We start from the raw sequence: 26,480 nt of genomic DNA on the forward strand, positions 1-26,480 counted from the left end.
TTGGTGTTTCCTGCGCCCCTGCCCCTGCGTATCTAATCTCCCCTTCTCAGCCACACCCGAGTCCACGACCTCCCCCGCCTCCAAGGCCCGGGGCGCTAGAAGGCTTTTAAAGAATTCTCTCTCTGGTGTGCAAGTATTTTAAATTGTAAGTACGTGTTGCCCATAACAAAAAAGAACTGCAGGTTAAAAATGTAAGCAAATAATGGAAATGCAAGAGTACGTTCAGTATATGCAGCTTAGAGTGTATTCTTTTGGAAAGCAAAAGCATTTCTCCCACTCCCCCCCCCCCACCCCGCCCCAAACAAGGCTGGAAATGGATTGCTCTATCTGAGACACCCATTAATAAACTTCTCAGAACGTCAAGGGTCCTATCACTGGGCACGCCTGGTGAAGGGGCCCGCCGGCCCGGGCGCGGGAGGAAACCTGCGAAGGCGGCCGGTTGCCGCAGGGCGCTGTTGTTCACACGGCGCTGCCCAGCGCGGTCTGCGCGGGAGTGCGGGCGAGGAGGGGAGTCCGGCCGCCGCGTGTGCGCCTGTGCGCTCCGCCGGAGACCGGAATGCATCTTGGGGAGGGGGTGGGGAACACCAGCACCGTTCACGGTCATGTACATATAACTCGGTGTTGGCAATATATCCTTCCGGCCTCGTGCTTACATAGCATTCCTCTGGGAGTGGGGCGAGAAATGGCGATTTGGGAGTGGGTGCTGCGGTCGGTCGCGGGTGACCCGACGCTGCGGGTCACCCACGACCTGAAATTGGCAAATGCGCCCCCTCGACTCGAAAATCAACCGGGTCGGCGCCTCGAAACAGCGCAAGAGGGTTGCTCCCGAACGCTGGCGACCCTTGGCCTCGCGACCTGGCGTGGGGTGCGGGCAGCTGGTGGCGGGCACTTGGGAAGAGAACAGAGGTCACCGAGAGCCGGCGCCGCGGGAGCCGAGCCTGAGGACCACCCGGTCACCCGCTCAGCGCGCGCCGCCCCCTCCGGGCCCCCAGCCTCACGAGCCCGCGGTCGTGGCGCCTCCTCCTCTCCCTGCCGGGGGCGGAGCGGGGCCTGGCGGGGATCCTCGCGCCCTGCGGCCGGGCATCCCGTGTCCCCGCCCCTCCCCGGCTGCTGCGGCGGCGGCGGCGGCGCGGCGGGCCGGAGGGGGCGCTCGCGCGCAGGAGCCGGCGCAGCAGGTGCCGCGTTACCTCCACCGCGCGGGGGGAGAGGGGGCGGGCCGGGGCGCGGGAGGCGGAGGGAGGCCGGGGAGCCGAGCCGGGGATCGCGGCCGGCGCGGCAGGCTGGCATCGAGCTCGCGGCTTCCGGGAGGCGCCGGGGTCGGATAAATACATCCCGGGCGCGCGGGGAGCGCGGAGCCGCCCGCGCCACGCTCCGCAGGGCTCCCGCCGGCACAGGCACAGGCACAGGCGCGGCGCCGCTCCTCCTCCTCCTCCTCGCGCGCCGGGCGCGGAGCCGCGGAGAGCGGCGGGCTCGGCCGCCGGCGCCCGGGCCTCTGAGCCGATGAGCGGCGGCGGCTGAGGGCCGCGGCCTCTGCCCGCCCTCCGCCCGGCACCCGCCGGGGCCGCAGCCGGGGCGCGGGTGGCCGGCCATGGGGGCGCAGTGACGCGCGCGGTGGCCGAGCGTCCCTGCGAGCGGCGGGCCCTCCTCGGCGGCGGCGGCGGCGGCGGCGGGCCCGCGCGCTCTGCCCGGGGCCCCGCGGGAGCCTCCGCCGCGCTCTATGCGCCTCTGCGGGCGCCGCGGACCCGGGCCATGGCGATAGACCGGCGGCGCGAGGCGGCGGGCGGCGTCCCTGGGCGGCTGCCGCCCGCGGCCGAGGAGAACGGCGCCCTGCCGCCCGGGGACGCGGCGGCCTCGGCGCCCCTCGGGGGGCGCGCGGGCCCGGGCGGCGGCGGCGACATCCAGCCGCTGCCCGCCCCGCACGCCGCCGGCGGCCCGCACCCGAGCCTCCTGTTGCTGGACTACGACGGGTCGGTGCTGCCCTTCCTCGGGGGCCTGGGCGGCGGCTACCAGAAGACCCTTGTGCTGCTCACCTGGATCCCGGCGCTCTTCATCGGCTTCAGCCAGTTCTCGGACTCCTTCCTCTTGGACCAGCCCAACTTCTGGTGCCGCGGGGACAGCAAGGGCGCCGAGCCAGCGGGGGTCACGGCCACGGGCCGGTGGGGCGGCGGCGACCTGGCCAACTGGACCACCCCCCCGACCACCCCCTTCTCCACCGCCGCCTGGGGGACGGCGGGCCCCCTCGGCAACGGCAGCGGCGCGGAAGGGGGCGACGCGCCGCCCCTGCCGTCCCCTCCGGACAAGGGGGACAACGCCTCCAACTGTGATTGCCACGCGTGGAACTACGGCATCCGCACAGGCCTGGTCCAAAACGTGGTCAGCAAGGTAAGAGCCGCGACCGCCCCGGCCCCGCGTCCCCCTCCCGAGCGCTGTGCCCTCCGCGGTCCTCGCGCCCTTCCCCGCGCCCTCGTGCAGACCCGGGTACCCGCAGTGGTGCGAGCCCGCGTGTCCTCGCACCTCACGTGGGCTTGCTGTCCTTCCATCCCCCAAACGGATGTGTTTGCCCGGGTGTGAAGCCGGGCTCCGGCAGCCCTCTGCGGTGGCCCTGCCTACCTACGCCAAGGGGCACCTTAGCCTTCCGAGTTGGCACCCAAACTCCTGTCTCAAAGCACACACGAAAGGGGCGCCCCTCTCTCTCTGCAAAGGCTGGAGCTTCCCTCCCCCACCGTCGAGCTGTCACTTCGTTCAGGCAGGGGTGGCCCGCAGAGGGCAAGGCCTGATGTGTCACCAGCTGGCCCTGGAGGATGCCCGTCTCAAGGTCTGCCCGCTGGAGCCTGGCCCCGGGCTCTGCCCTTTGCTGGGCCAGCTGTCCCCAAGTCTCCCACAAAGAAGCTTCTGCCAGAGTAGTCCCTATTCCCAGGTGCTCTTCCGGACACGCCTCAGCCATCCAGCGCTGGCTTTGGAAACAGACCAAAGCTGACTACAGAGCTCAAGTTGTAGCCGGAGAGGCAAACCGCTTTTGAAGGTTCCTTTTCGGTTTCCCCAAGCTCAGTCCTCCCCAGAGGTCGGCGTATTTCACGTTGGACTTCGCCACCCCAGTGTTCCCTCAGGTGCCTTCTCGGGACCGTAGCAAACACCATTGGAGTGTAGGAAGGATGCTAAGAATTTGTGGTGTTTCGGGACCACTCCTGCTGTCACACAGCAGCCCTTTTGTCCAGGCGTTGAGGTCAGATCCTGGCCAGCTTTACCTGGACATCTGACTTGCTCCAGCCCAGGGGGGCCCTCTAGCAGAGGTGCTGCATCCTGGGAAATGGAGTAGGAGTGTTTGCGAGAGATGTGTGGCCATCATAAAGGTGGAGAAGGGGCAGTGCTAGAAAATCAATGCCTAAGACATCTACAGTTTTCTGGATTTCTTAACATACAAGAGAGATTGTATGCCAGTGTGTCAAACAACTTGTGTTATTGTGCCCCTTCTGTGTTTTAAATAACTAATTTGCCTTTCAAAGTAAATGTAGACCTTTCTCCCACTTCTGGGCAGTTCTGGGCAGAGTTTGAAATGCTTTGTTTAAATGCCAGACTGAAATTTGACAGTTTATAATAATCTATGTGCATGTATCTCCCCCCCACCCCAAACGTGTGTTAGTAAACAGCTGTGCCTCATGGATATGTAAGATGAAACTCTTACATCATCATGACCCTTGTCTTCAGCTTATACCAGCCTGGCGAGAAATGAGCTGGCCTCCGGGAACTCTCTGGATTAGCTGTTAATGGGGAGATGCTTCTAGCTTGGTTCACCTTGATCCTGTCAGTCAGCCTGTCCTTTGCCAAGGCGTTTCTGTGACTGTTTCCCATCGATGGAGGTCAATGTCTGGTTGCTGTTTACCACACGGAAAACTTAAGAACAGTGACTATCTTAATACTGTTTGTATGTCTGTGAAAGTAAGGATTTGCAACGTGTCAAATACTTTGAGCCTCTTTCTAAAGTACAGGAGGAATGATGTAGATCGAAGCAGATGTGTGTAGAGGGTACTCTGTTCTGGGGTCACAGGGGAGGCCAACTTGGAAGTTAGGAGTGGGTCAGAGCATCATCGTCCCAGTGGTGGGGACCGTGCCGTGGATGGTGGGAGGAGAAAGCTAGAACAGTTCTTGAAAGCAGGCTATGGAGGCGCCTTGGAGAGCTGGACAGGTGTTCCAAGTAAGCACTCGAGGGGGTCAAAAATGGCACGAGGGTGTGCAGCATGGCTTGGGGTGCGTCAGTTATGTACAGCTGACAAGGCAGTCCGGGAGGTGAACACTTGGGGGCAATAGGTAGAGACGCATTTTCCTGTAAGATAAAGACTAAAAAGGACATATTGATTCTCACGCACAAATAAGATCTAAATAAAGGACTGTTCTGTTCCATTAACCAATGCTTTCAAAAGCTTTTTAAGCACATTTTGGCAGGTACTGAGGCCAGCTTTCTCCTCTGATGGCGGTGCCCGCTGGATCCTGTATCAGATGTACAGACGTGGAATGCATATTGTGATGGGTGCTGATTCCAGAGGTCAGGTGCCTGTCAGCTTGGCTTGCAAGTGGAAGCAGAAGTGGCAGGCTTCTCCTTCTGTCCGTGGATGAAAGTTCAGGGTCTGAGAAGTTGCCTTTTGTACCCTCTTCCCCCACTGAGCGCCGCGACCTTCCCCTCACAAGGAAGCGCCCCGTGCAATATCTTTATCATCAGACTTCCTCCAGCAGGTGTGTGCCTCCCTGCGATAGAGGGCCTGTTCTCTCCCCAGGTATTAGATGGGGAGGGGGATACAGAAGAACCACCAGGCACATATTACATTATATTAAATATATGTTCTAGATATATATCATTAATATCTATATCATATATTGTATAGTCTAGTATACAGGCTATAATAGCACTTACACACATGAAACTGCCAAGGCAGATAGAGTCCCAGGTCGTTATAGTTAAAAGGGGTCTTGGAACTGACAAGAGTCTCTCCCCTCCTGGGTGGCATCCCTGGCGTGGCTGTGCCTTGCACGGAACCCCATTAGCTGGTTAGTCTTCCTTGCAGAGAGTCGTGCTTTTTGGTGGACATAACTCGGGTCATCTCATGCCTGTTTGTGCAGCTCTCTCCTCCGAATGATTCTTTTTCCTTCATATAATACATGCTCAGATATCTGAGGATACCCAAGTACTGGTTTCTTCCCTGGCTAAGAAATCGCCAGCTCCTTCAGTCCTTCCGTACGGGACAGAATTCGCCATTCTGATGGTTCCACGTGGCATATGTATCTCTTAAGCATGGCACCCAGAACACAATAGGCACGGCCTGTGTGTTCTGATCAGAAGAGAAGACATTGGTCACTTCACTAATGAAGCTTACAGTCGATCATTAAGGCTTTCCATAGACATGTCATCTGTCTACCTCGGGGCCTCGATGGGATCCCGTTATGTCAGGGCTTTCTCAGCCTGTGCTTGTGTGACGTGGGGTACCATGTAGGTTTCATCTTGCTAGTTTTGGGTTGTTAGATCTCTCCTGTTAGGATCTTTTTTATTTCTATTTTTTGCCTTGGTCCCTGGTATTTGTTAATCAGAATTTGCAATGCCTTCGAAATCGTAATAATGATGATGACGCCACCTTTCTTTTGTGCTGCCCTATAAAGTTTTCAAAACATTTTCACCTGTTATTTCCTTTGATTAAGAATGTTGAGCCGTCCAAGGCAGTCTTAACACTGAGTGTTGTCTTGATTTTAAGTCCGTTCACCAGCCTTGAGTGGACCAGAAAGTTGGTCCTCAACTTCCAAATGCTGTTCATTGCTCTGCGTTTTATCCCCAGACGCGTAGAAAGATCATCAGTGCTTAACATAACTCTGCTGACTTTAAAATACTCCTCCCAGTAATATGCATGGTTTATCCTGCATTGTTCAGAGTGAACCCTTGTTGGTTTCTAATGCTCTCCACTTCCTTGAATAACCCCTAGAATTTTGCCTACCATCAATGTTAGCAACACTCTCTTTCTGTACGTGAAATTTAAGATGTTTGTTTATCTCCAGTCTTCTAATATTTTTTCTGTTCGCCAAGAATTCTCACAGATTGCTGGCCTTTATCCTGTAAGTAACCTGAGAGTTGTTTAAATACCCCAGGAAGTAATTTGAATTCTTTTTCTGGGGCTCAAGATGAGAAGTTATTTAAAGTGACTCAGTACGATTTAATTAGGGTGAAAAATAATTACAATGTCATCGCAATAGGAATATCTTTAGAAAGAACTCACCTGGCAGGTCATCCTAGTGTGGTTTTATTTCGTGTGTCTACTATATACAACACAACAGTGAACATCTTTGTGCAGTGACTGTGTTTAGAAACTGACTGAAATAGACAATGCATCACATGGGACCAAAAGCAAACAGTAAAAGTAACATTTCTCGCCATCTCTGCCTCCAGTTTCCCTCTTTGGAAGCAGCCATGGTTACCAGTTCCTTATGTATCCTTCCAGAAATATTCCAAGTATATTTTCATTTATATGTTTTTCTCTCACAAGCTGTTCGTATACACTGTTTCAGGCCTTTTGTTCACCTGTGTTGGGGATGGGTGCTATCAGTACAGGGAGCCCCTCGCTCTTTTCTGTGTAATAATTTAACAAGTCACCCTTCAAGCGGGCATTCCGGTTGTTTCCAGTCTTTGTTATTACATGATATACAATGAAACTCCCGCACACATGAAACTTTTAGAAGTGGAGGGTCACACTGGGCTACATTTTAATTCTGACAGATGTCAAAGTGCTCTCCATAGAGATCTTATTGCCCTTTCACGCTTCCATCCATAAGGTGTGAGGCCCCACTCCCACACCCTCCCTGACCCAGGGGGTTGTCATACTTTTAAATGTCTCCTGGTTTGACATGTGAGAAATTGTATTTGGTCGTTGTTGTCATTTGCATTCTCTTGTTAGGAGGGAGGTTAAATATCTCTGAAATTTTTTGAGCCACTTGTGTTTCCTTTTCTTTGAACTGTCTCTTCGCATCCTTTGCCTTCTTGTGTGTATATTTGGGGGGGGCATTATTTTCTTACTGATTTATAGGATTACTTTATGCATAAAGTAAATTAATCATTTTGGATGTTTTGTAAATGTTTTTCCCTGGTTTGTTGTTTGTCTTTTGATTTTGTTTATGGTATTTTTGTCATGCAGAGACTTTTGGTTTGGATAGGGTCAAGTGAATCTTTTATGGTTTCTGGGTTTTGTGGTAGATTTAGGGCTTCTATAATCCTGGAATATTAGGGAAAAAACACATTTTCTTTGAATATTTTTAGGATCTCAGTACCTTTTTGATTTGGTGTTGTAGGTGTCAGATTTGCTTCTATTGAGGTATTAGGATGAATTGCTAGGAAGGGAAATAAATGTTAGGTCAGTGGGCATAACAGCATTTCTCACAGGCTTTGACTTGCTCATGACGAGCTCCTAAGCGTAGAATCTGGTGTGGTCGTCACTGATGGAGACACCGAAAGTTGCACAGTTGCTAAGCAGCTCTTCCATCTTTTGGGGGACAGTGTTCGTCCCCAGGTCTCACCTTTCCTTCATCTTCTTGCTCTGGACCAGCTGCAAAACCTCTTGTCTTTAGCATTGTTTTGCAAGTCTCAGTTCATTCTGGCCTTCAGTCCCAGGCAGGATCGAGTCAAAAGTTGATGTCACTTAAAAACACGTTGGGCACCAAATGTCAGTCCTGGTGCGGGAGCCGGCTGGGCCACACATTCAGGATGCAGGACTGGCAGCTGGGAGCCGGCTACGGTGAGAGCATTTACACCATGGAAATCTGCAAACACCGCACACCTGGGTCTGTTTTTCTTCCGAGAAACAGTTGTTAGGCAATCATCACGCCACTGAGTGTGAGCCTGGGCCACTCCTCTGTTTTTTCCTAACCTCTCCTCCCCTCCCTCCTCCCTCTCTCAGACGTGAGTGCGGATTCTGGGCCAGGCTTTGTGCTTCCTGTTGGGAATGCAGCGCTAGGCGGAGACAGCACAGCACCCACCGAGCTGATGGACTAACAAGCGAGGCACACCTTAACTAATCATCATCACTTTTTAATTACAAACTGAGATAAGTGAGTGGAAAGAATGGGAAATGAGAGAGAACAGAGAGCCTGGCCCAGACGGACTGGCCTCAGTGATGAGACTGAGGCCTGAGCAGGAGAGAGGCAGAGGAGGGGGTGGGGGGGGTGTCTTTCCCTCCGAGAGGGAGTGGCATCTGCAGGGCCTTGTGGCCTGCGGGAGCCTGGGGTTGAAGCGTGCAGGGTGGCTGGGAGCACGGGGATGGGGTGACTCATAGCCATGAGACGATGAACTCAGCCAGCCGAGGGATGGGTAGGGAACGGGGGCGCCCAGGGAGAGCCTGTGGGGTGAGGACGGGGCTGGCGCTGACCCTGCTTGGGGCCCCACAGATGGGCAGGGGGGAAGCCGGGCCTGCTTCTGCTGGAAGGAGGCCGCTGGCCCGAGGGGGGGGGGGCCTGAGGAGGAGCCGTGGAGAAGCCCACTGGCCGGCAGGTTCGGACCAGGCCTTGGGCAAGTGGGTCTGACCCTGTTCCCGGGCTGCTGATTGGAGAAGCACCGGCCCTGGAGGGTTCTAGCATCTTCTCTTGCCCTCTGGCTCAAAAGGGGAGGGTGCTAATTAAATTTCCATGGGGCCAGAGGACCCTGAAATGGGAAGCCATCGGCTAGAACTGACTTCATTCAACCAGCTTCACCTGTGCCCAGCACCCAGTGTAGGTAAAAGTGTGCCCTGGGCACAGCGAGCTGTGGTGTTATCTTCGAGTCCAGAGTTCAGTTCAGGGAGGAGAACGAGGCTGGGAGTCACTGACGTGTCCAGAGCCGTAGCTGTAGGGTTAGAATTGCTCACCTGCTCACCCTGCAGGGTGTTTTTGCCTCCGCCCCAGGGGCCCCGCCCGGGGGAGGGGGGATGGGGGGGACCTGCCCTTTCTCTTCATCTTTACTGGCCAATCAGAGATGGTCCTGCTGCTGCCTGAGGATGGGCGTGGCCGTGTGCTGTTACCTGCGGCTTCTGTGGTGGGCTGTGCAGACCTCTCGGGCAGTTTCCCTAATCGTTGCTCCTTCTGCCTTCTGAGCCCACTTCCTGGAACCCTTTTGTCCTTCCTTCTACTTGCTGGTCCCTGTTCATCCTTCAGGTCCGCACGCAGTGCCCCCAGCACTGGCTGTGTGTCTGTCCCTCTCCCCAGTGGAGGTGTGCCCTTTACCCACCGAGTCCTCACCAGAAGCGTCTGAGCTCACCTGCGTTGATGTCATGAGAAGAGCGGAGCTCTTTAGCTTGGCAGGTGTGGGTTATGACCCGTTCATCTGCAGGCACCTCGCGGGTAAAGTGGGCTCAGGGCTCCCCTCCCCTCCCCTCCAGGGCGGCTGTGGGGCGGAATGGGAGCGCACACCCCCCTCCAGGAGACACCTGGAAATCTCAGATTCCTTTCTTCCTCTTCTGTGGGGTAAGGACTGGCTGAACGAGTCAGGTCAGAAATGCTTAGATGGGGAGGACCTGATAGGCCACACCTGGAAGGGTGGTTAATTCCATGGCTGTTCCGAGGTGTCTCTCGCCTTTGCCCAGAAACTGATGACCTGGGAAGCCAGGTGTGCCCTTCAGATGGGACGCTGCAATGCAGGTGGCCTGAGGGGTCCCGCCAAGGTTGACCTCCAGGGGGTTTGTCTGAAAGACCCTTGAAGGGGTTGGCTGGTTTTCAGAGTTCTCTTGTGAAAACAGAGCAGGTCTCTGGCCGCAGGGCTCAGGGATCTGAAAAGGAAAGGGGCTTCCTGGCCGGCGGGGCCCAGGATGAGGTGGGGTACTCTGTCAGTTGCTCCTCCACCTCCACCGAGGTCGTGGGCCAGACATCTGAGTCCGTGCCCTTCGATGGAGGACCGTCTACCGAGTTAGAAGTCTGGATTAGCTGTGCTGGGGGGAAGCGGATCGGAGAGAAAGTGGAATTGTAAAGGGGGGCAGAGGGTAACCCGAGCCTTGACCGCAGGCATCAGGGAGCTGCCTTCAGGGCAGGTACAAACGGGGGAAGGGCCAGGCTCTGTAGAGAGGCCTCTGCCCACCTGGAGTGTTGTCCCTGCTGGGTCTGTAGGAGGCATTGACCCTGACCTCCGTGGTCCACAGACTTGGCTCTGTGGTCTCTGCTTCTCTCAACGTTTACCCAGCGCTGGTCATTACATACGGGCTGACCACCCCTGAGACAAGTGGCCTAGAGATTCACAAGCCTGCATTTCTGGGAAAAGGGGCAGGGTTATGGGCTGATTTAAGTGGATTTCCCCTACAACAAGTCGTTGTGAAATAGAACACCGCCAGCGGGCTCTCAGGTCATCACTTGCACTGTATGACATGCTGTCAAACCCTCTCTTCTCAGGACTCCTTTGGTTGCAAGTAATGAAAACAAATTCCAAATTACATTAATTAACAAAAATAGAAAAGAAATTGACAGGAAAGATGCAGGGATGGCTCAGGAAACCTAGGCTGGGATCTGAGACCAGAAAGTGGGACGGGTTGTTTCAGAGCCCTTTTGGAAGCCGCATCAGTTTCTCTTGAGATCAGCTTCCCCACCCCCCGTCCAGACTGGCTTTTGCTCACCTGGTCCCTGGTCAGGCAGAGGCCAGCACCCCTCTGTCCAACACCAGATTCCTGGGCGCAATTCCGATGTCCAGCTGGGGCAGGGCAGGTGGGTTTCAGAGCACAGCGTGTAGTTACCCAGGGCGGGGGGACCCCTGCAGACCATGGGGTGGGGGGCAGCAGTAGCTGTTTTTCAATGGGGGGTGGAAGAGACTAGAGATGGATCTTTTGGGCAGTTAATGGAGGATAAATGAATATTGATGATTTAACCCTTAAATGCTTTAGACAAAGTACTCTTTTTCTTCTCAAAGACTCAGGGTGGAACTTACCCGGCTCCTTAAGCTTAGTGTGGAATTGGCAGGAACACCCCTCCTGAGGCTTCTTTTCTGGAAATAGGTATAGATGCCCTCAGCTATTAGCTCCAGATCAGAGGGGGCTTGGAGCGAGCCCCTGGGCAGACGCTGAAACACGCAGCAAAGCGTTGCCCCACCCCCTGCCCCACTCAGGGCGGGTCTCCTGGTCTCTCCAAACCTTTCTTCCAGTCAGGACCAGCCACGAAACTTGTGGTACCCCAGTGCAAGATGAAAATGCAGGGCCCCTTGTTCGTAAATGATTCCCAAGATCGAGACGGCAGCCGCAGAGCGTTAAGCCACACGCGGCCCTTCTGAGCTGGGCCCTGTTCCTGGGGACCGCCCCCCACTGCCTGTCACCGTTCACAGAGCCGGTGTCACCACTGCAAAGCTCAGCAAGTGTTCCCCGCGCCTTTCTGCGTCTTCTTCCCGATTTCACGTCCTTCTGCTTCTCCACTCCTTTGCTGTGTCTTTTTCTCGGTTCCTTGCCGTGAAAGTATAACTCACTTTTGCAGGGCCTGTTTTGCAGAGGCACAGCCCTAACCGGTTTAGTTCTGGGTGTATAGTTAGATTAGGACCTGCAGTGGCACCAAGGAGCCAGGAGGCTTCTTACATTGGAAACCCTGCTCCAGAAATGAGACAGTTTTCTTATCTGAGCAGTGAACCCATAGCTGAGTCACAGGAGCCTGTGGGAAGGAATGTCAAGTCATAAGAATGCTGGTTAAGTGTTTATCAGCCTTTTTTTTTTTTTTTTTTTAAGTGGGGAAGAGGGTCAGTCTTTGTATAACTTAATCCTCCTGCTAGCGTGATAGTCACACTTTATTTCTTAGCAAAATTTAAAGACTAAGTGTAGGGCTTCCCTGGTGGCGCAGTGGTTGGGAATCCACCTGCCAATGCAGGGGACACGGGTTCAAGCCCTGGTCTGGGAAGATCCCACATGCCGCGGAGCAACTAGGCCCATGCGCCACAACTACTGAGCCTGCGCTCTAGAGCCCGTGAGCCACAACTGCTGAGCCTGTGTGCCACAACTACTGAGCCTGTGCTCTAGAGCCTGCGAGCCACAGGCAGAGCATTAAGCCACATGCCGCCCTTCTGAGCTGGGCCCTGCTCCTGGGGACCGCCACCCACTGCCTGTCACTACTCCTTCAGTAGTTGTGAGCCCACGTGCCACAACTACTGAAGCCCAGGCACCTAGAGCCCGTGCTCCGCAACAAGAGAAGCCACCGCAATGAGAAGCCCATGCACCGCAACGAAGAGTAGCCCCCGCTCGCTGCAACTAGAGAAAGCCTGCGTGCAGCAATGAAGACCCAATGCAGCCAAAACTAAAACTTAAAAAAAATAAAGAATAAGCGCAAAGGAGACAGTGTGCTGTAAACCAGCCAGAAGCCTCCCAGGGGTCATATTAAATTATGGATGCTTAGGCACTCAGCCCCATAATTTGCACTACAGACTGTTTCCTCCCAGATTAGATTAAAAGCTGCTTTTCCTGTGTGTTTAAAAGATGCTTTACAAATTGGGCACCCTTGATTGCTTCATCCTAAGGAACTCCACTGTTCCCAAATGGATATAGATGAGCATTTGCAGCAAACACAAAGTTTTTGTCCATCTTAAAAAAATGTTTGTGTAACTGTGGTAAAGTATACATAACATGAAACTGACCATTTTAAGCATTTGTAAGTGCACAGCTCAGCAGGATTAAGTACATTCTCAGCGTTGTGCAACCATCACCTCCATCCTTTCCAGAACTTTTCCATCTTCCCAAACTGAACCTCTGTCCCCATTAAACACTAACTCCCCTTCTCCCCCACCCCGGCCCCCAGCCCGCACCATCTAGTTTCTGTCTCTGTGAGTTTGACTACTTTCAACCCCTCCTATAAGTGAAACCATTTTTTGTCCTTTTGTGACCGGCTTAGTTCACTGAGCCTCATGTGGTTCATCCACGCTGTAGCCCGTGTCCAGATTTCCTTCCTTTTTACGACTGAACAGTAATATTCCATTGTGTTTACACCACTTTTGTTTGTCCATCATCCGTCAGTGGACACTTGGGTGGCTCCCTCCTTGAGGTTCTTGTCACAGGGCTGCTGTGAACATAGCTGCTGCCCTACGCTTTGAGGACAGTGACACACAGCCCCTCCCCATCGGGCGACCCCACACCGCCTGTGTTGAGCCTGCCCTGCTTCCGCTCTCGGGACATCTGCTCCGTGGCAGGCCTTGCTCCGGCCCGGGTAGTGACCCAGGTGGACGGAAGCTCGTCTGTGCCCAGAGAAGGAGCTCCTGGTACAGCCGAGACCAGTGTCAGATGGAGGGCTCTGGGCGTGCTGTGGGGCGGGAGCTGAGGCATGGGGCACAGAGGTGAACACACCTGGGGAGGCCTGTGCTCACCGTGCGGGGGGCCGGGGAGCAGTGCCGCCCAGCTATCCACGCCGTGTCCTCGGGGTCCCCCAGCCCTTCCATCCGTCCTCCACCCTCGAAAACCATGGCCGTGGCCCCTCCCAGGGCTTCTGACCAAGGGCCTGTCCCTCTCGACGTGTCTGCCCTTGGGAGGTGCCGGCTCTGCCTGGTCCCCGCCTCGCCCGGGCCTCGGGGTCTCGGTGCCACAGCCGAGTCAGGCTGGTGATACCAGATCCGCAGACGGCTTCAGGGACGTCCGGCGACCTGTCTGTGGCCTTAGCGGTGACCATTCAGTCCTCAGCTGTATCAGGACAGGTGCGCTGCCTGGACTTCCCATCTGTCTCCTAGCGGCTCTCCTCCTGGTCTCCTGCGAGAATCCTTTTCATCACTCACCCGTTAAGGTCGTTCCCCGCTGTCTTAGCTCCTTATGGGCCAAGAAACAAGCCCCACAGACGGGGCGGCTAAAGCAACACACATTTATCCCCACAGTCTGGGGGCTGGACGTCCAAGATCAAGGCGGTAGCGGGGCTGGTTCCTCCGAGGCCCCTCTCCTGGGCTTGTAGACACCACCTCTTCCCTGTGTCCTCACACGGTCATCTCTCTGTGTCTGTGTCCTCATCCCCTCCTTACAAGGACAGCCCTGTTCAATCAGGGTCCACCTCAGTGACCTCATTTTGAGTGAATTACCCCTGGAAGGGCCCATCTCCAAAGAGTCACATCTGAGGTGCTGGGGGTCAGAACTTCAACACAGGAGAGTCTCTTGGGGGGTGAGGGGACACAGTTCAGCCCGTTAACAGCTGAGTTCCAGCACACAGCCTGAGGAGGGCGGCCCCAGAGCTCTGCCTGTTCCTGGATATCTCCGCAAGGCTCCAGGCCTGCATGATCCATCACCAGCAAGACTGGCCGTGTCCTCTGGTCTCTGATCTCCTCCACCCCCCTTGCGTCAAACCCCAGCACTTTTGTCCTAAGTCGTAGCTGATTGGCTCTTTCGACCCCCCTGCTCAGTTTTCGCTGTGCTCCCTGGCCTTTAGGGCGGAGTTGGGCCTGGTTGGCGGGTTTTCGCGCCCGCCGCCTGCCTCTCCGGCCACTGTCCCCACCGCCCAGCACCGGGACCCTGCGCTCTGGCCCCGACCCTTCCTCAGGCAGCCTCAGCCTTTGCACACGGTGTTCTCCCTCCCGGAGTCCGCCTCCTGGTCACCCCACCCCTTCTCCAGGCCTTTCCCTGTGCCTGGGTACCTGGCCCTGGTACGTGCTCGCCGCGGCGAAGGTGGCCGGGGGCTGTGGCCCTGCCGGTGTGGGGTGTTAGCCAATTTAATTCTAGGACGGCAAGAATAGAAAGAGGACAGAATCACAGGTCAACTCAGGCCTGAAGCCCAGGTTCAAGGAGCTGCTGAGGACCATGAAGGGTGGTGTGATGTATCTCAAGTAGCAGCTCTTCAAACTGGAATTCATCCTGGGCTCTGGAGCACATTATGTCTTTAAGCCAGTGTTTTTCAGAACTTTTAGTCACAGAGTCTTTCCTTCTAATGAAAGCTGCGTATCGACAGAATTGGTCTTTCTGGATCTAGGACTGGGGGCGGGGGTGGTGTCTGGAAAACCTAGACTCGCTTGGGGAACTCGGGGAAATACCTGTAGGACCCAGGCACCAGCTGTTTAAAAAAGTTCTAGGATATCCCCACGTGGTGCGGTTCTTCCCCAGCGGACACGTGGCCGTGTCTGGAAACATTGTGGTTGTCACGCGGACGAAGGGGTGCTGCTGACGTCTGGTGAGCAGGGACCAGGGATGCTGCCGTACGTGGTACGACATGGGACCGCCACCCCCCGCGGCAAAGGGTGATCCAGCCCCAAATGTCCGGAGCGCCAGGTCTGAGACGTCCTGGTCTGAGCTAGTGTAGACGTTCGTTGTGTTTCCTGACCCCACCCAACAGATGGCCAGGGCTCAGCCCGTCTGAGACCGAGGCTCCCCTGTGAGCCGGGCAGGGGCTGCAGAGTTGCCAGGAATGACCGCTCGGCTGGGCGCTCTGCCCCGTGGAAGGAGGGTCTGCGGAGCGCACGAGTGCCGTCAGCCGAGCCTCAGCCCGCCCGCCCGCGGCCCGGCTTCCGGGGCAGGCACACCGCATCCTGAAGCACCAATCCGTGCGGTCTACCTGCGGATGGGTGTTGCTGATGACCCCGTCACTTGTTACATAGGCCCTTTGAACCTCTGCTTAGAATAATGGTTCATTACTTGAAAGGGAAACATTTATTTGCAAGTAAAAGGTATTTATCTTCTAAATGGCTCTAATTCGGACTAGCCTTTTCCATAATTCCCATTAAGGTGGTTTGATAGTGTTTTCAGGGACAGGCAACGAGAGCTGCCCTGTGGGACAGAGACGCCGAGCGCTCGGGGCCGGAACGGAGCGTGAGCGCTGTTTACGGTATCAGAGTAACTGATCAGGGCGACCCCCCTCGGTGCAGACGGTGAACCTGCAGTGGTCCTAGTGTGACATCCCCCATGACACGTGTGCCTCCGAAAGTCAGCCTGTTGGGGGGCGGTCACTGCAACTGCTGGCCTGGGGCCTGTCCACTCACCAGAGCCGACCCCGGGCCCCACCTGCCCGTCTTCCCCAACCAGCGAGATCTTTCCCTCCTTAGATGCTCACAGCGCCATCTGTCTGTCTGTCCCACTCGCTGTCCTCCTTCTCAGGGGTCTGTGCTCGGCCCCCTGGTGTCCCTAGGAAAGAACTATCCAAGGCTGCGAGCGGGGAGACCTCGCCGAGTGTTCTGGGGCTGCGGAGTGTCTTAGCTGGCTCTCAGAAGTAACGTTCACATGGGAAATAAAGATGCCTCAACCAGCGGTCACCCAGTGAGAGGTAGAGAAAAGTGAGAAGGTGACGCATCTTGTTGGGGCCTGTGCACAGCTTGGAAGCTTCTGGAGCTGTCGCATGGTGGGCCAGTTGTCAAATCTTCTGGGTTCCAGGGTAGGGTTTTGTGTTATTTCATTGTAAAAGAAGATTTATTTTTAATCTTTTTTTCTGGAAAGTCCCAGAAGAAGCTGCTTTTCAAAAATGGATATCATCAAGGTTATGAGAGTATTTTGAGGTTTTTTTTGGTTTTTGTGTGTCTGCTGATAACAGGTTTGAATTGAATTGTGGTTTAAGTATAAGCAGTGGTTTCTCTCCTTAGTTTCTCACCTGCCATCTTGTTTTTCCCCATTTGTAGCTCTAGTCCTCTTTTGACTAGAGTTTTGACTAGGGTCTCAGACAAGTGATTAAAGGGAGGGTGGCGAAAAAAGAAAAACTAGAGCCTTGGTTGTGGGTCTCGCTCCAGCAGCAGTTTGGGGGAAACTGAAATGACCTGAGCAGGCAGAGGGTGACCAGAATTTAAAGGCTCAGTTTACTATACCAAGAGTAGGTTTTTCAGTCTCCAAAAGGCAATTTCTCCTGTTGAGGGGGAGGCCGTGATCCACAGTCTGATGGAATCTGTGCGTAGAGCGGAGGTGGTGGCCTAACTCATCTGGTTCCCGTTCACGTGGGGAGGAGACCACAGGAGCAAAGTCCAGAGGGTATGTCGTTCACATGTTTGCTGGGCAGCTCTGTTTGCAGAGTGCCGTGTTGAGAGCCTCTGAGTCACGCCCTGAGGATCAGGTGGTCCCGGGAGACCGAGGAGAAGGAGAGCAGTGTGGGCAGGGGGGAGCCTGAGCAGGGGGTGGCAGTGGGGAGGGGTGGAGTGTGTGTGTCGGGGGTCAGTCCTGGGTGGCAGGAAGTGGGAAGGAGCTCTTGTTTAAACCAGGAGGAGATAAGGCGCAGAGCTGTGAAGGTTTGAAACCTTGGGCATCAGTAGGCATGCTGTCGCTGCAAACAGCAGAAAACCTCAGATCACACTGAGTTCTGAAATACGCAGGAAAACTTAAGACATTCTGGAGGTCAGGGATGGGCCAGGCCCCAGTCCACAGTCTTTTCTGCGTCTCTTCCTGGCCTTCGTCAGTGCTGGTTCATCCTAACACTGTGCAGTGAGAGGCTAATACTACTTGGGCTGCCGTAACAGAGCACCACAGACTGGGGCTGAAACAGCAGGATTTCTTCCGTCACAGTCTGGGGGCTGGAGGGCCAAGATCAAGGTGTTGGCAGGGTGGTTTCTCCTGAGGCCTCTCTCAGCTTGTAGATGCCACCTCCTGCTTGTGTCCTCACAGGGTCATCTCTCTGTGTGTCTGTGTCCTGATCTCTTCTTCTAAAGACACTGGTCGTATTGGGTTGTGTCCCACCCTAATGACCCGTTTTAACTTAATCACCTCTTGAAAGCCTTGTGTCCAAATTCAGCCACATCTGAGGTGCTGGAGGTCAGGGCTTCAACAGATGGCTTTTGAGGGGACACGATCCAGCCCGTGGCCAAGTGCCGAGGTCCTCGTGTTGGCAAGGTGACGCCCCCTGACGGTGGCTCTCTGAGGCCCCAGCCCCCTCCTGGCCTGGGAAAGAGGGAATGACAGCGTCTCCTTGCAGCCTGGAGCGTGGGTCCTCCTCTCTTACCTGCACCCCCTCAGGTCGCATACCTGCCCTGGACTCACTGGGGGTGCTCTGTGCGCGCCGGGGACGCCCCTTCCCCGAGTCACGTGGGGCGGGCACCTGCACAAAACTGGGTTCAAGAGGAGTGGGATCGGGGAGAAGAGGGGCTGTGTGCATGTGTGCAGAGGACCCCAGACCGTCTCTGGCGGGTGAGCAGAGGGTGGAAGGTTTCTGAGCCAGGTCGTGGCGACATGTCCCGGCCGTGGGCTAGCCACTCACTTCTCCCTCCTGTTATCAGCGTCTGATAGGTGAGGGACCCCAGGCTTAGAGGCCAAGGGGCTTGGCCAGGGGCGCGGCGTTCCTAATCCACGAAGCCGGCATCCCAGATACGTCAGTCCCGCTCCGCCACCTGTGCTCCCTCCACAACACCAGCACCCAACCCCCGCCCCCGTTTCTAGAAGACAGACTGTGTGCCGGCGGAGAGGAGGGCCGGGGCCACCAGCGTCTGTGCTGTGGGTGATGGGGCCCGGCCACACGGGGTGGGCAAGGGGCAGACCAGACTCACTCGCGTATCAGGTGACAGGAGGGGGCCGGCCCGGAGCCTCAGAAAGTCCGACGGAAAGTCCGGGGCGTCAGCAGGCCTGGCTCCCCCCGGGGGCTCTGAGGGAGGGTCCGTCCAGGCCTCTGGAGCGGCCTCGGTCCCTGGCGTCCTGGGCGGGGAGGCACCAGTCCAGTCCTCCATCTCCACCTGGTCTCCCTGTGTGTCTTCACGTCATCGTTCCTCTACCTGTGTCTCTGCGTCCACGTTTCCACGTTTTCCAAGGGCACCAGCCGTGCTGGATGAGGACCCACGCTGATGACGTCATTTAGCTTCATCTTCTCTGTGAGGACCCTTCCTCCCTCCCACACTCACGTCCTGAGCCGCCGGGGTGAGGAGTCACTTCGCCAGCTCTTACTGGGGCGGCGCAGCTCCGCCCACGATGGAGTCCTTGCAGGAAGACAGCTTCTTATCGCTGCAACACGGGTGGTTCTGTTCTTCACGTCAGTTTTGCAAGAAGAGTGCTTTCCGGCCCATTGGGTCTGTTGTCGAGTGATGGATCTGCAAGCAGGTGGCTGCAGCGGCTGGCATCCAGGTGGTGACAGAGGGGGCGGGTAACAGGTGGCTGCAGATGGTGGCGGGAGCGCCTGTGGGCGCTGTTCACGGTGAGGGAGAAGGGGGAGGGGCCCTGGAATAAACAGCACCTGTGCGAGTCGCTCACTCCGCCCTGAGCGCTTGGCCTGGAGGTCGTCTCCTTGAGCAGAAGGGAAGGTGCGAACAAACGCCTTCGCTCCGGGAGGATCATCCAGCCCTCTGGGCTCCGTCACAGCCCCTGCATCTCCTTCCCCTTCGCCGCCTGTCACCAGAGAGCTGCCGGAGGGGGGAGGGGGGAGGAGACGGAAGCCCCGTCAGCTCTGGGTGCTGCTTCCTCATCTTTGGGGACCCGTTTAAAACAGTTTCCCAGATTTTTTTAAATGGAGATACAATTAACATACAGTAAAATGGGCAGATTTTAAGTGTATAGTTCAGTGGGTTTGGACCCATTTATCTGCCCCTTAACCACCACCTAAATTAAGCGGCAGCGCGTACCCCCGCCACGGAGAACTTGACCCTGCGCGCCTCCCATCGCCTCCCCCCAAGCGGCCTGCGTGCTACTTTCCCCCAGCACAGCCGGTGCCGCCTGGTGCGGAACGTGGCAGACACGGACCCGTGCAGGACGGGGCCTGGGCGTCTGCCGCTCGCACCCGGCGTCACCTGTGAGGTTTGTCCACGTTCCCACCTGCGTCAGTAGTCGCTCCTCCTCGTGCGGCTGGTCCGCCCTCCATCGCTCGTGTGCCCCGCGTTCGGGTTCTCCCCTCACCGGTCGGTGGACTTCGGGGCGTTTCCTGTTTGGGGCCGTTACGCGTAGATTGCCATGACAGTGAAATTCAGTACTTCGTAAGCCCTTCCTACTCCTCGTTACCTTTCAGTTCTAAGACGTCCAAGTGGACAGAATCGGAGCAGTTAGTGGGAGGCCCTGACTTACTTGTAATCTGGGTAGGTTTCCCTCTTTCCCTTTTCTTCCTGGGGTTCGGAAGCAGGAGCGACGGGGTGCCTGTGGGGGAGGAGCTGTGGCCTCCGAGACGCAGGAATCCAGATGCAGTTTCCAGGGCCCGAGAGTGATGAGGAGGCCGGAGGAGTGGGGCCGGGGGCGGGGACGCACGTGGGCGGGATTGCGCGTGGGCGGGAGGAGCCACACCTGGACCGGCCGCGGCCAGGACCCCAGGGCGGGTACCAGGAGTGCTGTGGTTTTTCACCCCGTCCCCCGGGGGCTTGGAGCAGCAGGGCCTCCTGCCGCATGTGGGAACCGAGCTGGGAGCCCCGCACCCCTCCTGGCTCAGGAAGACCTGGGTAAGCCTGGTGAGGGCCGACGGCTCCGGGGTTAAAGAAGCTTGGGAGCAAGAGGCCAAACAAAACAGCCGGTGTGTCCGCCATCTCCCGGCCACGGCTGAACACAGAGCGGCGGCCCCGTGTGTAGGGACACTCGTAGGGAAGGGCAAGGGGAGCTCTCTTCCGATGGACCTGCCCGGCAGGATCCTGCTTCAGGGGAAGGAGGGGGCTAGGGCAGTGTTTCCCAGCAGGGCTGGGGCGTGGGAGGGGAATCATCCCTCCCAATCTCTCCCCTCCGCCTACAGACCTTAAAGGAAGCAACGAAGTGCAGGCAGACGGTTCCCACCATTTTTGAACCTCGAAAAACGTGGCGTTTTCCCCAGGGTTTTCACGTTTGTCCGTGCTTGCGTGTCGCTGGGCATTTCGTCGGGCAGAGTGTTTGCGTCCGTGCCTGCGCGTCGTCCAGGATGATCTGCACTCGTGTTGAAGCAGGTGAAGGCACCACTGATGCACTTGTGTTGAGGCAGCAGTTTAGGGATTGGAGGCCCCGCCGTGTTCAGCAGAGAGAATGCGTTTATCCCGATGGCTGTGGAAGTTACTGAGCCGAAGGGGAAAGCGAGAGGCGGCTTTCCTGGGCTTGGGTAGGTGGCGTTCTGAACGGCACTTGTGCACAGTAGCCAGGAAGCTCGGTTCCTTTAGGTTTTGCAAACGCAGCCCCATGATTTGAAAAAAAAACAAAAGACCTTGTGAAAAATGATTTTACACGTGGCTTTTTCACAGTCTCGACTTGACCACAAGCACCGCGTGGTTGTAAGAACCGGGGCTGATCCAGCAGTGACACGGTCCCGTGCTCGGGGGCTGTGCTGAGTGCAGCAGGGCGGGGGGAAGGCCCTAGGCTCGGGCAGGAGACCTGGGTCTCCATCCTGGGCTCCTCACCACTTTTCCACTCAGACCTCCAGCTCCTGGAATTACTTGGCCTCCTGGACCCTAATTTCCGAGGTGGAGATGCCGCTCATTGCGTAGGCTTTGCAGGGATGAAAGGAAACGACCCACATGCAGGCTCCATCTCCACAGGGTGTGAGCTCTGAGACCCGTGCTTCCTCCGAGCCCTTTTCTCGAGGAGCCCCCACTGGGGCTGGGAGGGCAGCTGCTCTGACGCGTCGTACGAAGCGCCGCAGTTTCCCAGCCGTTAACTCAACACGTTTAAAACAAGACGTCTGGAAGGTCTCAGGACAAAATTACGATCAGCCCTGGCAGATGAGCCTTCATGGCACGTGGGGACCCTGCCTTCTCACCTTAAGAAAACGTCTGGGCAGCTGGTCTCGGCTAAGAGGTAAAGCAGCTCACGCCAAGGTACATGTGATGATAGAGCTCATCCTTCTCCTCGGGGCTCATCCGTATCCTGCAGCCTGTTCATCAGTGGTGGATGTGTGGCCTGCACCCTCGTGCCCACCCATCGGTGCGTCTGTAGACAGGCTGGAGCCTGCTTGGTCCACGCCCCACCCCCTGGTCACTCTCTCCCTTTCTCTCCTCCCCCGTCCCCTGAACAGCGGACTCGGGGATTTGGTCCCCTTCCTCTGAAAGGCTGCCAGGCTGGATCAGGGTGTTTCTAACAAGAGCAGCATCAAGCAAGAGCCAACATGAGGTTTGATTTCAGTTGACATTTGAAGTCCATTTAAAGGTTGGTTTTGATGCATTTCCCCTCTGTAACGTGGGGTTCAGGGCCTCCGGGTCTGCCCCTGCCCCACCTTCTCCGCTCACCTCCTGACCCCCTGCCCGGCCAAGAGGGAGAGTCCTAACTAAACAGAGCCCCAGGCCCTCTGATGTGCTCGCACAGCGCCTTAAGTTCAGCTGTATTTCATTTCTTACTCACGGCCTGTTTTCCACCCTTAGACCCTCGACAGCAAGGACAGCACTTTGCACTGTTATTTCCTGGGGTCTGGCACACAATAGTGATCAGTAAACAGCCATTAAATATGGAAGCTGTGCCGCCCTCTGAATACGCAGATGAGTCCCCGATGGGCCTGGACCAGGGTGCTGGCCGCGGGCGGGGACGCAAAGGGAGGAACCTGATTGCGTGAGGACAGAGCCTAAGCGCCGGGAGCCTGGCTTGAGCATCGTGGGAAGTGAAGCCCAGGGGAGGAAGCAGGCGAGTGTGAGGGGCGGGAGGACTGTCACGCTTCCTTTGCTGACGTCTCCCTGCAGGGAATGGTCTGGGCCTTGGAGAAGGTTGTCCTGAGACTCTAACGCGTAGGACTGAGGATCTGCAAGCAGGAAGTGGCTGTCCCGGTGCTTCCTGCTCTTCGAGGGGGCGTCCTCTGTGTGTAAGCCAGACAGAACCCTGACTAGTCACACCTTGGGTTTGTCATTGTTAGAACAGGAACGCAATTTTATCTCACTTTTTTTTTTGGGGGGGTAAGATATGTATAAAATAAAACTTAGCATTTTAACCATTTTTAAGTATATAGTTCACTAGCATTAAGTACCTTCACAGTATGGTGCAACCATCACCACCATCCATTTCCAGAACTTTTTCATCGTCCCAAACGGAAACTCTGTCCCCATTAAACACTAACTGCCCCTCCCCCCTCCCTCTGCCCCAGCATCCACCCTTCTACTTTCTGTCTCTGTGAATCTGACGGCTCCAGTGATTTCATATAAGTGGAATCAGACAGTACTTTGTCTTTTTGTGACTGGCTCATTTCTTTGAGTGTAATGTCCTCAAGCTCATCCATGGTGTAGCCTGTGTCAGGATTTCCTTCCTTTTTAGGGCTGAATAGTATTCCATTCTGTGTATACACCACATTTTGTGTAGCCATTCATGTGTCTATGGACCCTTGGGTTGCTTCAACTTTTTGGCTATTGTGAATAACGCTGCTTTGCACATGGACGTACACATACCTGTTTGTGTCCCTGCTTTCACTTCTGTTGGGTACGTAGACTACGTCTTAAAGGGTCCATAAGCACCACTGGACTTGGGCTGACTGAGCGTCCTCCTGCAAGAGAGGCGGCAGCGTCCAGTGCAGGTACATGTCCTTTCGAGGAGGGTGAATTGTACACAGTGAGTGCTTTTTGCTGTCATTGACATACATATCGTTTCCTAAGAGTAGTGAATGTTTGTCCATCTGTTACCAATTAGCCTTTATAATCTCTTGCAAAGACAGAGAAACATAGTTATCATTTTTATTTTCTCTGATCAAAGGTAGAAAACAAATTCCTCAGCTTACTTTGAATATCCTTTGACACATATGAATAGCAGCCCTCCTCCCCTCATGTAGATGCAGGCGTAACCAAAGTGTCTTACCCCAGGCTCAAAATCCCAGAACTGTCATATTATAACTGGCGTTGTGATCGTCTGTTAGGTCGTAGGGCAAACAAAATATGCATGGCAACATCTCTTATTCTGCAGTTCAAAAATATGCCCTTCAAAGTGTGTTTGTGGGGTGTCCAAGGCCTCCTGAGTTTGGGAAGCGCAGCCGCAGAGCCCCCTGTGCAGGACCCATGGCGCGCAGTAACGGTGAAGGCTCTGAGAAGTCCTGCAGGGGAGACTCCATCTTCCCTCTGACTGACTGTTACTGCAGATGAACACCTGTTGGTGCCCTTTCAAGCACCTTCAGAAAACGCCTCAGCTGCTGACTTAGAAGTGAATGCGTCTTAAAGATGCAGCCCCACAGGGGAGCACAGCCCAGTTGAAGGTTTCGTTTATGGACCGTTCCCTCCTCTCCTGCTTCCCGTGTGCCTTAGAGAGAGGGGAAGGAGTGGAGAGTGCCCAGTGGGTGGCCTTGATGGCCCTGCGACGAGCTTTGTAAAATCCGCTCTTGAATCAGTGGTTGATGGAGGGTTTTCACTTGGCAGTCTGTGAAGGGCACCTTTCCAGAGCATGCCTTAGGCTGGGATGGAATTCAGCTGCCCTGGCTTAATCAGCAAGGCCACGCCCACCAAGCCCTGAACACAAGGCAGTTAATACTGTTGCAAGAAAGAGCCTGGTTTCCAAAGGTTCACGGAAGGGGCTGCCGCACAAGTTCCTGCGTGCTGTACTTCCAAATGCATCCGTAGCAGAAGACACTGTCCCAGGTCCGTCCCCAGTATGAAAGCCCATGTGGTTCTGACCGGGCTGGCGGGTGAGGAGGGTGAGAACATCCACACAGCCGTTGGGGGGGCCTGTGAGGGAGGCCACCTGAGGCCCAGTCTGGCCACTCGCAGCCGCTTCGGCCCAAGGGGTCTCTGCCCCCTCCTTCCCCTTCCAGCTGAGTCTGTTACCCGCTTCCCTCTCCCACCCGGCCGGGCCTGATGTGGGTCCCTGGGGTCTGTCCTCAGGAGAACTGGCTCACGGCAGTGCGTGGTACCCCTCGAGGAGCTGATTCTGGCTTTGGCTTAAGAATGCTTTGAGTTTTATTCGAGGAAAATCTTGGAGAACTGTCTGTCCTCTGTTAACTTGTCCCTCGGGATGTCGGAGGCCCCTGGAGTGGGTGGCAGGGGTCCTTCCTCGGGCCTGTATCTGCACATCCATGTCCCGCTGAGCCCCGGGCAGCCGGAAACAAACTGCACTGTCACCTTTGGCTGTCACATTGCCAATTCTGCTCAATGTTCTGGGGAGATTAATAGTTGGCTCAAGGGAAAAAAACGTAAACACCCTTTTGGGTATAATAGTGTCGCTAGCTGTTGAGAACCAACCTCCTTTTTCTCCTTTGGGTCAGAGAAACAGTATATTTAATGACTGTTGGTAGGATGTCTGGGACTTGGGGCTGATGTTGTCCCGTCTGCAGCTGATGAGATCGAAGCGAAGGGCGTCGCATCCGAGCTCTGGGGAAGGACGTGAACGGCATGTAGACCCCGTGTGGAAGGGTGCCGGCTCCCCGTCCAGTCCCTCCCCACTGTGGACACAACTGTGCCCTGGGGGCATTTTCTGTGCTTGCCTCTCCCACTTTCTGTTCTGGTGCCAGCTGTGCAGACAGGATGTACAGCTAGAAAATACCCCTTCATTTGGATCAGTTAGGGTCAGCCTCGGTGAATAACGCAGACTCTCAATATCAAAACCCTTTTTGAAAGTAGTTTTATTAGCTCTCCTTCAAGTGTTACCAACAGACATAAGCCCCGAAGGAGCTGCTTAAATGACAGACAGAATTAATGACTAATAATCACCAGGCACATGCTTTATATTAATTTTGACTCATAAAAAACCTATACTGCAAGTTTTATGACTCCTATATCATAGACGTTGCAACTGAGGCCCCAAGGGGTGAGGTAACTCACCCGGGTCACGTGACTAGAATCGAAACTCGGGTCCATCAGCTGGAAATCTGTGCTCTCACCTCGGTGCCTGGCTGCTCCCGGCTGCTCCCGGCTGCTCCTGGCTGCTCCTGGCCCAGCCCCCGTGGTGGTCTCTGAATTCCAGGCCTCCTGCAGGCTCTTGTTTATCTGATGATGCGCTTCTGCGGATACCCTGGTAAACTACAGCCCGGCCCAAGAACAACGGAGGAAAAGGCCAAATTGGTAAAAATTCCCCAACTAGTGTTCTACTGGACCTTTTGTGAGTTCAGCAGCTGAGAGTTCTGTGTACCTTGTTTTAGCAGGTTGGTGTCAGCTGTCTTCGTGGAAAAGGTGACCATTTAGATTCACATTTGTACTGGCTCTTTTTTTGTTTTTTAATTTTATTTATTTATTTATTTTTGGCTGTGTTGGGTCTTCGTTTCTGTGTGAGGGCTTTCTCTAGTTGCGGCGAGCAGGGGCCACTCTTCATCGCGGTGCGCGGGCCTCTCACTGTCGCGGCCTCTCTTGTTGCGGAGCACAGGCTCCAGACGCGCAGGCTCAGTAGTTGTGGCTCACGGGCCTAGTTGCTCCGCGGCATGTGGGATCCTCCCAGACCAGGGCTCGAACCCGTGTCCCCTGCATTGGCAGGCAGATTCTCAACCACTGCGCCACCAGGGAAGCCCCTGTACTGGCTTTTAATTTGAGTCAGACACAGCAAACAACATCCTTGTTTGAAGAGGCCGTTTCGCCTAATATTATTCACGTCCTTTCAAGATGGTGAGACCAATGTTGAAACAGGGAGAAAACTGGTTTAGCTTCTCAACTGCTCTGATTTATTATTTAAAAAAAAAGTGACTGTTGGACAAGAAGCCCAAGAGTTGGTCTCAATTAGAATGTTGAGATAATTTTTAGAAATTCTTTATGTTTAAGGGCTTTGGACCAGAGTGAACGTGGTGCCGACAGATGACCATGAGGTTGGGAGCTGGACCACACACCTCTGTCCTGCTCGGCAGTGATGGACTTG

At 55.5% G+C, this 26,480-nt stretch overlaps 1 protein-coding gene across 12 annotated transcripts in view; it reads left to right on the plus strand.

Annotated features, from left to right (window-relative positions):
- Nucleotides 1-1,749: 1,749 nt before the first annotated feature.
- Nucleotides 1,750-26,480, plus strand: part of SLC22A23 (solute carrier family 22 member 23) — a gene marked incomplete at its 5' end in the record, with an annotated part of 153,022 nt that continues 128,291 nt past the window's right edge. For 9 of the 12 annotated variants that reach the window (XM_082346015.1, XM_082346020.1, XM_082346021.1 and 6 more), the window contains one exon: nucleotides 1,750-2,382. In XM_082346015.1, coding sequence (XP_082202141.1) covers nucleotides 1,750-2,382 — 633 coding nt within the window. Of the gene's footprint in view, nucleotides 2,383-4,440; nucleotides 4,761-5,159; nucleotides 12,949-22,099; nucleotides 24,653-26,480 lie in introns of those variants that run through there. The other 3 variants (XM_082346025.1, XM_082346016.1, XM_082346024.1) reach the window with 3 other exon arrangements.

This window comes from Balaenoptera borealis, assembly GCF_965194805.1.
Source record: "Balaenoptera borealis genome assembly, chromosome: 12".
Lineage (NCBI taxonomy): Eukaryota > Metazoa > Chordata > Mammalia > Artiodactyla > Balaenopteridae > Balaenoptera > Balaenoptera borealis.